Source organism: Meleagris gallopavo, chromosome 23, assembly GCF_000146605.3.
Source record: "Meleagris gallopavo isolate NT-WF06-2002-E0010 breed Aviagen turkey brand Nicholas breeding stock chromosome 23, Turkey_5.1, whole genome shotgun sequence".
Classification (NCBI taxonomy): Eukaryota; Metazoa; Chordata; class Aves; order Galliformes; family Phasianidae; genus Meleagris; species Meleagris gallopavo.
The window spans coordinates 5,977,960-5,988,760 of NC_015033.2; the positions used below are offsets into that span (position 1 = coordinate 5,977,960).

The 10,801-nt window shown below is 53.1% G+C and overlaps 4 protein-coding genes across 4 annotated transcripts in view; all 4 read right to left on the reverse strand.

The window, feature by feature from the left end:
• Nucleotides 1–1,061: 1,061 nt before the first annotated feature.
• Nucleotides 1,062–2,921, reverse strand: LOC100539729 (group IIE secretory phospholipase A2-like). The gene is made up of 4 exons (XM_003212308.4): nt 2,805–2,921; nt 2,549–2,696; nt 1,982–2,088; nt 1,062–1,424 (listed from the first exon to the last, which is right to left on the reverse strand). The coding sequence occupies exons 1-4, from the start codon at nt 2,830–2,832 to the stop codon at nt 1,282–1,284; spliced, it is 426 nt and encodes a 141-aa protein (XP_003212356.2). The 5' UTR covers nt 2,833–2,921; the 3' UTR covers nt 1,062–1,281.
• A 1,642-nt stretch (nt 2,922–4,563) lies between these two features.
• LOC100551023 (phospholipase A2 crotoxin basic chain-like) lies at nt 4,564–6,535 on the reverse strand. Its single transcript, XM_031556692.1, has 6 exons — nt 6,380–6,535; nt 5,947–6,003; nt 5,709–5,838; nt 5,217–5,323; nt 4,937–5,082; nt 4,564–4,860 (listed from the first exon to the last, which is right to left on the reverse strand). The coding sequence occupies exons 2-5, from the start codon at nt 5,984–5,986 to the stop codon at nt 4,976–4,978; spliced, it is 384 nt and encodes a 127-aa protein (XP_031412552.1). The 5' UTR covers nt 5,987–6,003; nt 6,380–6,535; the 3' UTR covers nt 4,564–4,860; nt 4,937–4,975.
• An 843-nt stretch (nt 6,536–7,378) lies between these two features.
• On the reverse strand, nt 7,379–9,261 carry LOC116216161 (basic phospholipase A2 Cdr-13-like). The gene is made up of 5 exons (XM_031556691.1): nt 9,175–9,261; nt 8,735–8,787; nt 8,300–8,444; nt 8,092–8,198; nt 7,379–8,012 (listed from the first exon to the last, which is right to left on the reverse strand). Exons 2-5 carry the CDS (start codon nt 8,772–8,774, stop codon nt 7,888–7,890), a joined length of 417 nt encoding a protein of 138 aa, XP_031412551.1. The 5' UTR covers nt 8,775–8,787; nt 9,175–9,261; the 3' UTR covers nt 7,379–7,887.
• Nucleotides 9,262–9,374: 113 nt separating this feature from the next.
• Nucleotides 9,375–10,801, reverse strand: part of LOC104914211 (phospholipase A2, membrane associated-like) — a 1,623-nt gene continuing 196 nt past the window's right edge. Inside the window, exons 2-4 of the mRNA XM_019622405.1 lie at nt 10,522–10,774; nt 10,313–10,419; nt 9,375–10,218 (exon numbers count right to left, since the gene is read on the reverse strand). Of these exons, the coding sequence (XP_019477950.1) occupies nt 10,073–10,218; nt 10,313–10,419; nt 10,522–10,774 (506 nt within the window). The 3' untranslated portion in view covers nt 9,375–10,072. The remainder of the gene's footprint in view (nt 10,219–10,312; nt 10,420–10,521; nt 10,775–10,801) is intronic.

Here is a 10,801-nt window from a genome sequence, read left to right on the forward strand (position 1 = left end):
AAAAAAAAAGTGTCAGCCAAAGCTATCAAACATGAGATTCCTCTTTTCTTTTTCATCTGGGAATGGACTCCTGTGGCTGCAGAGCTGATACATTCGATCTGGTGAAGTCTAACAAGGTAGTAAAATATGATACGAGCAGACTTGGAGTTTGTGCTGAGTGTTGTTGCTTGGACATCTGCGGTCTCTTCTCCTTTTGCCATACTCTGGAGCTTCAGGGGAACTCCAGAGCTTTAGTCCAAGCCAGGATCTTGATAGTCATTAGTCTCTAAATGAAATTAGTATCACCAATGGATCAAGAGTCCTGGGGAAAAAGCTTCCAAGCAGCAGTGGTTACTGGAAACTATGTCTGGTTCACTCTTTGTAAATCAGGCTTTTTCTAGGGTAGGATTTTAATCTTAATTTCCTCTTAAACCTGTGGTGCTTTCCACTATATGATTGGGAATTTGAACTGAAGCGCTTCAGGACTTGGCCTTAGATTTATGGCTTGCAGTAGTCCAGCTTCAGTCAAGTTTTGGACTTGTATTGAGCATCAGCTTTAAGAAAGCACGTGTGTACTTACACACAACAGACAACAGGAGATGCCTTATCAGCCAGGGCAGAGATAAATGATTTCTTTTCAAAGTAAGAAGCATTAAAAACAAAAACAAAACTATACATAGTCTGTATGTTCTATGGAGCTTCCAAACCAACATAGAAATGTAAATACAAAAATGTTTTGCTGTTGGCTGGAGTGAGATGTGTTTGCACTCAGAAACCTTAGAGGGCAGCATTGACTTGATTAGCTCTTTCCCAGCCAGGTTCTACCTCGTTTTTCCCTTCTGGTAGAAATGTTTGGTTCAGATTTCTGACTGAGGAGAAGTTTAGGTATAACTTGAAGTCCTCTCTCTAATGGAAACCTGAAGCCCTGGCAGTGCCCCACAGCTTTAGTAAGTAAGTTCTGAGCAGGACAGGGCTGGTTTACACCTGTGGTCTCGCTGCCTTGTAGTGTCTGATCCAATAGCTCTCCAAAGCTACAGCTTTCCCACCCGTTCAGGCACTGTCTTGAAACAACACATTAGAAGTTGTCTTGGAAAATTATTTTTATTTGCAAAGATTTTTTGATTTATTTAATTCTGAGGAGCAGGCTTTTCTTGTACATCAATTCAGGGTCTGGCAGGCTTGGTGGAGAGGTTCCAAGTGCCTTTTTGATGGAGTGGGTCTGGAGTTGTGCCTTGCTCCATCTCACTGCAGGAAGAGAATCTCAGTTTAGAGCATTTCCATCAGGTTTCGAGTGTGGCATCTCTAGCAAGAGGGAAGTGAGCCCTTGCACTTGAAGTTTAAATAATTCTGGTAGCTTTTGTTGAAGGTCTTGAGGTTCCTCTTGAAACACTCTGCTGCTGCCTTGTCACACTCACAGGCACCTTTTTGGCACGAAGTCCCAGATCCTGGAGGAAAACGAGGGGAGGGCAAGAGCTTGGAGTTATCTTTCAAATCATCCCCATGAGTCCTAGGGTGGCTGATGATGAGTCCTGTTGCCATCATCCTCCCCTGGGGCATGGAACTGTGTGGCTACAAACCAATAGTGACCCTGGAGGGAGTGTTTAGTTTACTTTATATAGATACTTGTTTTGGTCATGAGGAAGTGCTTGGTTTTGGTCCCTTCACCCAGAGATGGTATTTTTTGCTCCAGATTGGCACAAGGGACAGCTAGGAAATCAGGGTGACAGCGCCATGTCCCCATCCAGATTAGAAAACCTCAAGTGTTCTGTGCCCAGCTCTGCTGGATCAATATTTGGTCTTTACAGAAGGGGAACCCCCATCCTTTGTTGTAGCTCTCGACTTTACCACGGCCCCAGCTGGTACGTTAGCACCGCTCCTGGCACCTTTCCTTCACTTCTACCCCCCTCCCCAGCAAGTGGTTTCCCAGCCAGGTTAGTTTGAAGGACACCAAGGAAGGGATTCCCTGGAAGTGTGAGTGGTTGGGCCCCGTGCCATCTCTTACCGCATGTGATCTGGCCTCCCTTCATGGAGAATTTGTAAAGGACGAGGTGGGGAACGCAGGTCAGGGATGACAGCTTCTTGTAGCAGCAGTCGTGGGCATGGCAGCACCTGGTGTCACATCAGATCTGATCAGGGCAGGGAGGGGAGCAGAGGGGAAACGATGGTGGTGCACAGCCTGTGTGTGCTGGGGTGCAGCACAGCGCTTGCTGAGCAGCTTCATTCACCTGAACATTCCCATTTTTCTGCCTCAGCAAGTTAGTGTAACACCAAATGGCTGCCTTAATTAGCCCAGGTTTGTTCAGGGATCGTCCTCCTTTTGTAAGCTGGTGAGCATGGTGTGAGCTGCTGCTACTGAGCAGCTTTTAAAGACATGAATTAAGGTTACACTGACTGTTTTGGCATTGCTACCTCAGCTCCAAGCCTCGTGCACAGGGGGAGGCAAAGAAGACAAGTGATCTGAGGTTCAGAAAAAGGCACGTGTTCTTCCCTGCCCTGCCTGCCCCAGCTACACCCTGCCTTCAGCTCTGGGAGAAGAGGGCTGGCAGCAACCCTCTGCCTCCTCACTTACCAGTCGGTTGGATCCACCGGCCTCTTGGATCCCCCAAGTCCGCAGTGGCAGCCGTAGCCGTTGTAGGACAGAGCAGACTTCCCAGTCTTCTCTTTAATCATGGAACCAAACTGAGCCACGTTGCAGCCCGCAGGGGCCAGCCCTGCAACTGGAGACATGCTGTTAGTGGAGTTGGAAAGAGAACCCTCTAAAAACGGACTGAAAAAGAGGAGCCACCAGCCCAGCCTTGCCCCATCACCGTGCAAGGGATACTCACGGCAGACAAGGAGCACCAGGAGCTTCATGGCCTCGTGATGGGCAGCACTGGAGCAGGATGATCCCAGGGTGCTGAGTGTGAGCCCAGCTGCACGTTTTATAGCCAGTGTGTCCCCGCTCAGCGCGATTCCTCCTTTGATTTCTCCAAAGTGGGCAAATATTGACAGTCCTCATAATGGTTCCGTTACATGTGCAAGCTGCTCCTGGCATCTTGGAGGCCTGCTCAGGTGCAATTCCCTTTCTTGTGAATGTCGGGATGCCCTTTGATGGGAGGGCAGGGGATGTTTACATGGACTGGAAATGAGTGAAGTCTTGTCTGTGCGTGACTGATTATCTCAGTACTTTGCACAAATAGGGAGAACTGGAGGGAAAACAGGAACAATGTTGTCTCTACGTGGCTTTTGAAAGCACCGTGCTGTATCTTACTGTTTCCCTGTTTGCTTGCTTGGACAGGGAGAAAATGCAGAGTGCAAAGCATCTTCCCTTCCTGCTGTCCTGATGTGGGTGAGATGCAGAGATGTTCTGCACTCAGTCTCAAGTGATGCTAAACATTGCACATCTTTGTGCCCCAGCAAGTGCTGTAACAACATTCTTGGGGTTGCTGGTAATAATTAATGGGTTTGGCATGTTTACATGGAGTTGCCTTCTTTCCCCCCCCCCATGCCCTGTGCACCAATTCCAGCACTTGTGCAGCATTTGAGCTAACAGAGCTGCCTGTGGAGCTCCAAGTGAGCTGGTTTGTATAGCTAGATGTCTGAGTAGAAAAATATATCAAATTTAAACAGGGAGAATGTGTTTCAACTCATCCTGGTGTGCAGTCTGTCAGCTGAATCACCTCTGTGTCCCATCCTGACAAGGACACGATCCTTGATTTACACCTTGCAAACAGCAGCTGCTTGGCGCAGGGCTGCGCTCCCCTTCCTAGTGGGTGCTCGTGCCCCCCCAGGGCTAAGCAGTGGGTGCCTGGTTTGCAGCTGTGGGGGGCATTTCTGATTCAAGGGATGCTTCCTTGTTCAGGGATGCTTCCTTGTTCAAGGGGTATTTCCCAGTACCACTGTTATCACATCTGGGATAAGCTAGGGTGTGAATTGCAGCTGGTGTTCCTGGGGACACCAGCTTTTGTCACTGTTTTGGGGGTTGTACTTTGTTACAGAGCCCCACGGGGTTTGCAGCACTCTCCAAGCTCTCCCACAAGGTCAGCTCTGCTGAATTTACCTGCAGGGCAGAAAACCTGCATTGTGAGGATGCTTGGGGCGAGAGGAAGCAGCTGCTGCCTGAGCTGCCTTTTCCTAAGGGACATGCTGGAGATTGTTGCAAAATAAGGCCAAAACATTCTTTTCTGGTGAGAAACATGTTTTGTTCTGCTCTGACTGTGAGGCAAGCGTGATTTCCCCGCCGTCCCATCGCAGCAAAGCTCATTGGCAGCCAGCCCTCCTGCAGCATCGTGCCTGCCCACTGACTTTCACAGCAGCTTCCATTTCTCTGCCTTCAGGGAAGCTGCGAATTGTAGGGATCTGAAGGCTGAGGGGTGCCAATGAGCACCGTGGGGGATGCATCGCCCTTCAGGGAGCATGGACTGGCTTCTCCTTTCTGCAAAAAGGAGGTGGTACCAGTGGGCAGCCATAGAAGCAGGCTCTGGATCCTGCTGCTCAGCTCTGCTCCTTAGGGCTGGGTGTCTTTTTTATTGGTGTCTCCGCAGGAAGCCCAGCTAACAGATGAGCTTCCCTCAGTGCTATGGGTTGTCACTGAACACAATGAAGTCACAGAGGATCGAAGCTTTGTGCTCTCTGGTTTTATTTTGGAGCAACATACAAGATTCTGCAGCGAAGCAAGAAGCCGAGGGAGCCAGCATCTCTGCAGTGATTTACAAACGGGGAGCTCGAGCCAAAAGGGGTGAATGCCAACAGCAAGACCGCTTCCATCATCTCGCCCTTTGCTGTGACAAGGCACAGGTGTCTGCTCCTCCCTTGTTTTTCTGAGCAGAAACACGACATCTGCGCTGCCCTCCTCACACCCAGTGTCCAATGACGCAGCTTCACAAAAGGGCGGTTGTCCTCCTGCCGTAACCAAAAAGCCCTGAAGAAGAGCATCGGGAAGCGCTCCTGGCTCCGCGCCGAGCTCCGCTTTGCTTACCAGCATGGAGGTGGGTTTATTACGAGGAGCCTTTCTCCATCAGCAGCGTCTGCCTCGACACCTGCGCAGGGCCCGGCTGCGTGCCCGGCACAGCTGAGCCAAACGCTCACACCTGCAGGCTGCTCGCTGGCACCGCGTCCCGGAGCCTATGGGAGCCAGAGGAACACGGCGCTGGGATGGTGGCTGTAGGAAGAACCCAGGGAGCTGCCAGGGTGGCAGTAGGGATTTTATCAAGGCCCATGGAGTGATGGGATCCTAAAGCATGGCCGTGGGGACTTACTGCAGGCAGGGACCCCCGGCTGGGGCACAGCGAGGCGTTGGGTTTGTCCCACGCGGCAGCGGCGTGCGGCCAGCTTGGCGTAGCAGCAGGCACGGAGCAGGCAGCACCTGCAGGGAGAATGGGAGCCTGGCTCTGACCCAAAGAGGCTGGTAGCTGCTCTCCCACCTGCCCGCAGCATCTTTGCACCAGGTCACCCAGGGCGATCCTCAGCCTGCTCCCACTGCTCCCACACCCACCTCTTCTCAGCTTCCCCCTGCAGCCTTTCACAGAACCCCAGAATATCCCAGGTAGGAAGGGATCCATAAGGATCACCGCCTCCAACTGGCTCCAGCTTTTCTGCACACTGGTTTTCGGACCAGCCCTGCCCTGTGCTGCCATCCCATCCGTTTCAGCTGGTGCTCTCTGCCTTGACAAGGCTGTGGGAAGGGGTGAGCCTTGCCTCACTTTCCCTAAATCCTGTTCCCATTCTGCTGCCGCTTGCTGATGTTGTACCTGTCCATGAAAGCAGCGCGACCACGGCCCCATCCCGAGCCACAGCCGTGGGCAGTCAGGTTTCCTACGGTGCTTCCTTCCAGCCCCGGAGCAAACGTGTGCGGGTGCTTCCCACGAGCTGTGAGCATGCCTGAAGCGAGCGGAAAATGGGATTTTGTGAGGGAGATAAACAAGCCCTGGTCAACTGGAGGAGGGCAGGTTTGGCTGGGATCTCCTTTTCTGTCGCAGCTCCACTCACCGCAGGCGAGCAGCAGCGCCGGCATCAGCAGGACCTTCATCTTCCTCACGCCTGCACCTGGGGGAGAAACGGGCATTGCCCTGCCAACCTTGCCCTGCTGAAATCACATCGAATTTCTCCAGAAGTTGAAGGGAGAGAGGCAGGAGGGCTCCCTCACACGGTGCTGCTGCCTCTTGGCCAAAAACAAGCGCGTTCCTGCGCTGTCCCACCGCCCACCCCTCCAGCTCGCGTCCCACCGCCCCTCGCACCAAAGAGGACTTGGCAGCAGCATCTCCTCAGCTGAGATTTCCCCTCAAAGCACTTCATCACGAGGCAAGGAAAACAGCTCAGCGTGCCGCCTCCTCCCCCTCCTCCCACCACCCCAGCCCTATTTTCACTTCTGCAATGCGATGACCCCCAGCAGCAGCAGCAGGGTCAGCCTGGGGTCTCTTACCGGGAAATGGCACCGGTTCTAGTTCCGATCCCTCACCGCTTGCCGAGCGCTGCCCTGTGCCTCCAGCTCCTGCCTGGGAGTGCAGAAATGCCTCTCGCCTGTCCCCACACGCCGTCCTGCTACGCCCCGTCCCTTGCCGGCCAAACCCACAGCCTGGTGTGACGCAGCCTGGAGCCCCTCGCTGCCGTCTGGGGACCCTCAGGCACCATTCCAGTACCCCCTGCTGCTCCCCGTAGCTTTCTGCAACAGCCCAGTACCCTCCCACTCTCTCCCAGTACTGTCTTGAGCTTTCTAGTGCACCCCAGTGCTGTCTAGAGACCCCCAAACACCCTCCCAATAACCCCCAAGAGCCTCCCAGTATGCTCCCAGTTCCCCCCCATTGCTCTCTAGATGCCCTTGGGACTTTCAGTGCTCTCAGTACTGCCTCCAGACCCCAGGCATCTTCCCATCTTCATTTTTTTGGGTCCTGAACTTTATTCTTTGAGCGCAGACTTTATCTTGCACTCCAAAATGCCACTTGGAGGTTCTAACCATCCTGATTTTTGGTCACAAAGTCCCTTTTTGAACATCCAAGTACTAATTTTAAGGGCTTGTAATCCTGTTTGTAGGGCCCAGGCTCTAATTTTTCAGTCTAGGGAGTCATTCTTTGGGTTCACAAGTTCAGTTCAGGGTGCAAGTCATAATTTTGAGGGCTCAAGTCATCTTTCTTCATTCCATATGCCCATTTTGAGCATATTTTGAGGGTCCATAACCTATTTTTCAGCTCCCCAAACCCAATTTTGTTGATCTAAAGCCCCACGCTGAGTGTCCAAAGTCTCATTTTGTGAGGCGTTAGAAAAGTACTGGGTGTCTATAGGTTGCATTGGGGGTTGCTGGGAGGTTCTAAACATTACCACAGAGCACTGGCACTTAATTGAAGGGCTTTGGGCAACGCTGAAGCTCAGTGGAAAGGCACTGGAAGCCTTTAGGCCACACTTAGCAGCACTAGCAGGGGGCTGAAGGGCTCAAGTCAGTACTAAGCTGCAGTGGGAGGACATAGAGAGGTTATTGTGGGGTGCTATGCAGCACTGGGAGCATATTGGGGTTTTCTAGCAAGGATTGGGGTCCACTGGGAGGGTGTTAGGAGGCTCTGGGCAGCACAGGGAGGTGATTGAAAGGCTCTGGATAACACTAGGGGCCCTGGGAGCACACTGGGAGGCTCTAGGTAGCACTGGGAGATTACTGGGATGCTCTGGGGGTCTCTAAGCAGCATTTGAAGGTGCTGAGAGGTTATTGAGCTGCTCTGTATTGCACAGGGTGGTACTGTGTGTGTGCTGGGAGGCTCTGGGATGTAATGGGAAGTACTGGGACGGCAATGCTGGACTCCAGCTCACAGAGGACCAAGATGATTTAAGCACATAATTTATTTTCACATCGATTAAGTTCAACACAAATGCAGGTCCATGCAGGAACTCAGCTCCAGATGCAAAGCAGAGGGCCAAACCCAAAGAGCCTTCACTTTGGGCTCATCACCTGCACTTGCTCTTGGGGTACAGAACGTAGCACCAGTTGTAGCTCCTTGCACTCCTCCGCAGGCACAGCCCCAGGCTGCGGTCACACTCACAGGACAGCTGGGCACACCACGAGTCCCTTCCTGCGAGCAGCACAGATTCTGATTGGATTTCATTTCATTTTGAGAAGGGAGGAGCCCCTTTTTCAGCATCCCCACTTACTGCAGGTGAGGCGGCCGCTGTGCCAGCTGTAGTGATAGCGCTGCTGCTTGGCGTCGCAGTGGTACTTCTGGAGGCTGTCATAGCAGGCATCGTGCAGCTGGCAGCATCTGCACAGGGCTCTGAGCTTTCAGACTTTCTCCCCTGCTTCCCACACCCCCCAGATTCGAATGGTAAATTTGAGCAGGGAGATGTTTAAATGGGTGCTTACCTGTCTGTGGCATCCTTGGGCTTCCCGTGGCCCCCCACGCCGCAGTAGCAGCCATAGAAGGAGTAACGCAGCACGGCGTTTTTCCCTGTCATCTTTGTGACCACCTGCTGCAGCTGCCAGAGGCTCCCACCAGCCAGCGACGAGCCTGGAGGGGAATCAGTGTGATGACAGAAACACTTTTCTCCCCTTTTTTTTTTGGCATCCCCTTGGTATCCCCTGCTATATTCCACCACCAAGTCATCCCACCACGGTCTTCCCCGCTGTGCTGGAGAGGAAACTCATCCCCAGCACAAGGGAGCTGTTATGTGGGGAGGGGGGTTGTTATTTGTTTTGGGGAAGTGGTGGTGGAAAATGAAAGCTTGAGAAAGCCACAGCTCTGACATCTCTGTTTGATGCAAATGTGGCTGCTCTGGCAGCACAGGTGAGGACACTTACCCCAAGCAAACAGCATGGCCAGTGCAAGGAGAGCATTCATCTTTCCTACCGCCCTGGAAGAGGAACCCAACGCCAGGTCATCTCCCCACTGCACCACCAAGCCTCTTGCAGCAGGTCACCTCTTCTTTCCTGCTCCCCAGCTGGGGATGGAGCAAGGAGGCAGTGCCCACTGCAGCCCAGCCATGGCTTTGGTAACAAATGCTGCATTTTGGGTGTACTGTTCCCTTTACTTTTGGAACAGTAAAGGGGAGCAGGTAGTGGAGAGCAGGAAAAAAAAGCAGAATATAAAGACAGCAGGGAAAGCTGAAGCCCTTGAAGGGACACAGCTCTGGACTGGTGTCTCAGACTGCCTTTCTCTGCCTGTGCCTCCATCCCCACTTGCAGTACAGCTTATAGTTAAGGTAAGAAAGGAAGGAAGGTGTTCCTCTATCCCTGCTCACCTCTGGAAAGCCTCCGCCGCTCACGGGTGCGTGGTTGGCATGGCTCCATTTATACAGGGCTTGCTTTCACTTCCACAAACCTCAACTCATCCAGTTCTGCAAGTGGGGCTTTTCTATAAAGGAGAAGGCACCATCCTTCCTCTTAATGTGAATGCAGGAAATCCCCCTGACCCCATCCATACCAGCAGTGGTGACAGCAAAGCTGTCACTTCCAGTGCAGGAGGAAGGCAATACACTCTGCCCCAGTCCTAGCAGCTCGGGGGTGTTTTCCTCTGCTTTACCAGCCCTGCTGGTGCTGTATTGTGGGATAACCAGCCCTGATTCGGAAGGTGTAAATCAAAGCCCTAAAGAGGGCTCACAGGGGGCAGACAATCCTTGAATACTGGCAAAAAATACTGAGCCTTCGCTGACAGACTGAGAAGGGATGATCCCCTGACCATCAAAATATGAAGTTTGCTCTGCATGTTAGCTCTGGGAGTGAGTTCAGAGAAGAAGGAGGGGGATGTTGGGAGAAGCCACCAACCCCAGGCTCGCTGCAGGGAAGTTTTGTTGACAAGCCCCAGGGAGTTTTACTTGGTGGCATGTATTTGTCCCCATTTCTCAATGCAAGGGACAGACCCATCCCAGTGGTCCAACAGCAAAACACCACAGAGCATTTTTCACACCGTTTATTCAATTCCTTTTTGCTGGAAGACGAAATCAGTAGAGAAAAGAGAGGAGGAAGGGGTAAGGACTCTCTTTTGGGGAGCTGGGGATCTCCAGCCATCGCATGTGCTCTGCTCACCCTGCACGTCACCTCACCGGCAGGAGGGCTGCAGCCCCTCTCAGCACCCACATCACCCTGTTCTTCCCACAGCAATGAGGAAAGGCACTCAAAACCGGCAGACGTGTGCAGATTTCAGCACTGGAGTTTGCTCCCTCTGCACCTCAGCTTGAAGTAGAAGCGGTAGGACACGTTGTAGGAAGGCAGAGCGCTGGCAAAGCACGAAGCCACGGCCCTGTCACAAAGGCAGGTCTCTTTCTTGCACCAGCTTTGCTCATCACCTGCAGGGGACAAACGCGATGCTCTGCCCCAGTGCTGCTGTGCCGTCCCCATGCTCTCACCGCCTCGCCAGGCAATCTGCTCCCTGGCACTCACCGCAGGTGATGTCCCCATCGGTGACATCGAACTGGTAGGGGGTTATCAGGGGGCTGCAGCTGCTCTCTCGCAGCTGCCTGTAGCAGCAGTCATGGGCATGGCAGCAGCTGCAGGAGATGTGTCAGAGGTGAGGGAAGCGCCAGCCCCAAACGTGAGGTGACCGGGAGGAGCGCGTGGCCCGGCAGCAACATGATTTTCCAGGTACTCACGTGTCAGTGGGGTCCACTGGGGTCCCTCTGCCCCCGATGCCGCAGAAGCACCCATACCAGCTATAGGAGAGCAAGGCACTCTTCCCTGTGGTCACTCTGATCATGCGCTCCAGCTCCAACATGCTGCCACGTGCTGGAGGCAGCCCTGCAGGGAGGGATGGGGGGACAGAGTGGCACCAGCATGGCCCATCACCCAACCCCCCACAACCACACTGAGCGTGGCAGGGAAATGGCAGAGCTCGGACAAAAGACACTCACAGCCTGTCAGTTTGTATGGTTT

Bases quoted from the DNA above. Each gene is read 5' to 3' on its own strand.
- LOC100539729 (XM_003212308.4), bottom strand. From the start codon at position 2,832: ATGAAGCTCCTGGTGCTCCTTGTCTGCC. The intron at 2,697-2,804 runs GTGAGTATCCCT...GCATGTCTCCAG, and splicing joins CCTGGTGCTCCTTGTCTGCC to TTGCAGGGCTGGCCCCTGCG. The intron at 2,089-2,548 runs GTAAGTGAGGAG...ATGTGACACCAG, and splicing joins CCGGTGGATCCAACCGACTG to GTGCTGCCATGCCCACGACT.
- LOC100551023 (XM_031556692.1), bottom strand. From the start codon at position 5,986: ATGAAGGTCCTGCTGATGCCGGCGCTGCTGCTCGCCTGCG. The intron at 5,839-5,946 runs GTGAGTGGAGCT...CGCTCGCTTCAG, and splicing joins GGCGCTGCTGCTCGCCTGCG to GCATGCTCACAGCTCGTGGG. The intron at 5,324-5,708 runs GTACAACATCAG...TTCTCCCTGCAG, and splicing joins CGCGCTGCTTTCATGGACAG to GTGCTGCCTGCTCCGTGCCT.
- LOC116216161 (XM_031556691.1), bottom strand. From the start codon at position 8,774: ATGAATGCTCTCCTTGCACTGGCCATGCTGTTTGCTTGGG. The intron at 8,199-8,299 runs GTAAGCACCCAT...AGCCCTGTGCAG, and splicing joins CCCAAGGATGCCACAGACAG to ATGCTGCCAGCTGCACGATG. The intron at 8,013-8,091 runs GTAAGTGGGGAT...TGCTGCTCGCAG, and splicing joins CAGCGGCCGCCTCACCTGCA to GAAGGGACTCGTGGTGTGCC.